The sequence below is a fragment of the Antechinus flavipes genome, chromosome X (assembly GCF_016432865.1).
Source record: "Antechinus flavipes isolate AdamAnt ecotype Samford, QLD, Australia chromosome X, AdamAnt_v2, whole genome shotgun sequence".
NCBI lineage: Eukaryota > Metazoa > Chordata > Mammalia > Dasyuromorphia > Dasyuridae > Antechinus > Antechinus flavipes.
Window position 1 is genome coordinate 26489095 of NC_067404.1, and position 3343 is coordinate 26492437.

A 3343-nucleotide genomic window follows, 5' to 3' on the forward strand; every position below is an offset into this window, starting at 1 on the left:
GAGCCTCACTTAGTAGCTGTGTGACACTAGGCAAGTTATTTAACTTCTGTACTTCAGTTTCTTTATCTTTTAAGCTTAATGTCCTATGACGTTTCTTTGTAGTTCCACCACTGTGATCCTGTGACTCTGATGTAAATGTGTTATTTAAATAGGAAATTTTAAGGCTTCCCTCCTCTGTAAATCAAGCGTTTTAGTAATTTTTTTCTCTCTTTTCCATAAGAAATTAGTGTAAAATTCCACAGAAATTGAAGTCATTTCTCTTTAAAGATTCGAAGAACTCCATAACCGCTCCACATGGGTCCCCGCCCCCACCTCCACCTTGGCTGTTACTAGGAGTGTTCTCTTCTCCCCTACGTAATCAACGGATTGGTGGGTCCACTGCCTCCCCACCCCCACCTTCACCCACGAGCCCCCTCTTTGCTTTGTTTGGTTCTGTTGCCGGAGTCAGCTGTAAATTGGCTGCTGGCTCTCTAGAACCATGCTCCCTGGTCTCCCGAGTAAAACTCCTTGGGATCCAAAGATTCTGGAGATACAAAAAACCAAGGAGGGCCTGAAGCACATGGCCAACGCTGCTAACCACCTCCATACTGGATTTCTAAAAAGGAAGCCAGATTATGACAAGGCGGCTGTGGAGTACGCCAGGGCAGCTTTAGCCTTCCGCACCGCGAGGCAACTGGATGGGGCTGTGGAGGCTTTTATGAAGGAGGCGGAAGTCCACGAAAAGAAACAAGCCTTCTTCTATGCAGCCAGGGCCCACGAGCAAGCAGGTTTGCTCCTGAGGGAATTGAAAAAGCTCCCAGAAGCGGCCCAGGCAGCCTGGAAGGCGGTCTCTTTGTACCTGGAAGGCAAAAATGCTGAGCTCACAGCGGCCACCTTGAGACGCTTCAGCCACATCCTCGAGGATCAAATGCCCACCCAAGTGGTGCACCTGTACCAGGGGACAGCCGAGCTGTTTGAGAATGAAGGTCGGCTCCTGCAGGCTCTGGGCTTCACGTGTCAAGCGTCCAAGTTGCTGGTGCTTGCCAAACGCTACGGAGAAGCAGCCATCTCCCTCAACAAAGAAAAGTACTTCTACCAGGAGTTTGAGAGCTTTTCAATCTGCTACAAAAGAACTGTTGCCCAGTGTCTGGCTTACCTTCATAATTCTGATTTCCTGGCTGCAACCAAGTGTGTTAATGACAGTTGTAGCATATCAGGTTTCAAAGGTAGCCGGGAGTACAATGCCCTGGTACAACTGCTGGAGAGTTACGACAAAAAAGACCAAAATGGATTGGATGAGATCTGCCGAGGGCCCATCTTCAAACTCCTGGATGACAACTACCGCAAGATGGTCAAGAAACTGAAGGTACCTCCATTCGAGGAACTGAGTGAAACAATCATGCCATCACCATCAGTGACTGCATGGCCACCTATCCCTGAAGAAGGAGGAGGAGGAAGAGGAGAAGGAGCAGGAGCAGAAGAATCCTTAGATTTGGAGGAGAAGGAAATGACCACTCCAGAATAATTAAACTGTACTTCCCAGAATAAAGCACTAATTAAAGCTAGTTAGTCAAAAATAAAAGTTGTTATACCTGACATGTGAGTTTATGTGTGACTTATTGCGCATCATACCTATTAACCCCCTTTTTTTTCAAACTTGCTTAGAAGTCTTTGGGTTACTCCCCCTCCTCCCCTTTTATTTCTTTGTCCAAATACTCCCAATGAATTACATACTCATATATCAGTTGCCTCCTTGTCCTTTCCTCCCAGAGTTCCTCTTCCATGGTTAATTTTTTTTCCATTTCTGATAGGTAATTACAGCCTAAAAATGATAGGTTCAGGTAGTTACTTCAGTAGGTTACCCTCCCCCCCCCAGTCTTAATTGTTTCATTTCCCCATGATCCTCCAGTTCCTATATTTATAGATATTTAAGCAGTAAAAAACCTCAAGATGAAATGATAGAATACCTGAGAGTCCTGTGAGACTTGCTTCCTGATTCCTCCATGGAGGCAGTTCTAGGAAATACTGCCTAGACCTTGAACTCTGCAAATGACTTGGCTTCTTCTCTAGACCACCCAAATTAACTTAATAAAATCAGCTTGATCTCAAGACTCAGGGATTGGATAAGGAATAGGATCAATGTCAAACTGGACAATACTTTTGGTGTATTCAGTCTCATTCCTGTGGCCCAAAGAAAATATCTTGCTCAGGAACTCACAGGTAACAGGCCACAAGTAAACAGTGACAGGCAGGATTTGCATTCTGGGTCTTCTGATACCAAATAAAGTGAAAAAGTGAAACAAAAGTAGTGAAGAAATAGGACAAAACAGAGAAAGGGATATGACAAGGGAGCTCTATCACTTATCATTACTTACATAGAAATACAAGTTTTAAGTAATCTCCATCTCTGGCCTCCCCCAGAAAAGACATCAGTGCCTTTGGCAGAAGCTACCTGTAGCATCTTTCAGACCCATCCCTGTTCTGCTGTTTTTTTCCTTGTACATATTTTCTTTTCTTTTTTGAAATTATTCAATATTTAAATCACCAAAATAAATTGGAGCCAGACTGAGGAAGGTTCCAGGCTATAGAATAACCATCTAAATTTATTGATGCATCTGAAATTCCCAAGGTAGGTTGCAAAGAAGGTAGAACAGCAGATTGAAGTTTGACTTAAAAGAAAGTTTCCTAATAATTAGTACTGTTCAAAAGTATAAAGTATTGTCTCAGGACAAAATGGTTCCCCAGTCACAGGAACTCTTCCATCAGAGATCCTGTAGTGGAGATCCTTGGTTAGGAGTTGGATTTAAACGGCTTTTGAATTCCCCTCCACCTTGCTAATTTTGTAATCACTTTTAGTCCATTACTATATAATATACAACAGTATATTGTTCGAAAAATTTGGAGGTAACTGATTGAATTCAACTGGAAATTTCTACCATGTTCCCTACATGAAGTATGACTATGTATATATATCACCTAAAAGAAAATTTCCTCTGGAGATGTGTCATTTCTCATGGTAATGAGAACCCAAGGAACTCAATAGTCATTCTCAAAAGAAAACTTCAAGTGGAACAAATTCCCATCAATATGACTACCTCCCCACCAATATACAAATGCAAATTCATTTTGGGGAGGGGCATCTTCAAGTTTTCTTTGTATCCTGGACCCTTCTGGCAGCTTGGTGAATTCTGTGAACACTTTCCCAGAAAAATGTACTTCAGTGCCTAAAATATATATGATTACAAAGGAAATCAGTTATATTGAAATAGATATATTTTTCCCCAAGCAATTTAATGGACCCCCTGCAATTCATCAGACTGTTACTACACTAGGAAATGCTGTGTTTCAAGGTAAATGATGTCTT

General features: G+C 42.3%; 1 protein-coding gene across 1 annotated transcript; it reads left to right on the forward strand.

Moving 5' to 3' along the window:
• The first annotated feature begins 478 nt into the window (after positions 1–478).
• On the forward strand, positions 479–1504 carry LOC127543115 (gamma-soluble NSF attachment protein-like). The gene has a single exon (XM_051969147.1). It carries the CDS (start codon positions 479–481, stop codon positions 1502–1504), a length of 1026 nt encoding a protein of 341 aa, XP_051825107.1.
• The last annotated feature ends 1839 nt before the right edge of the window (positions 1505–3343 follow it).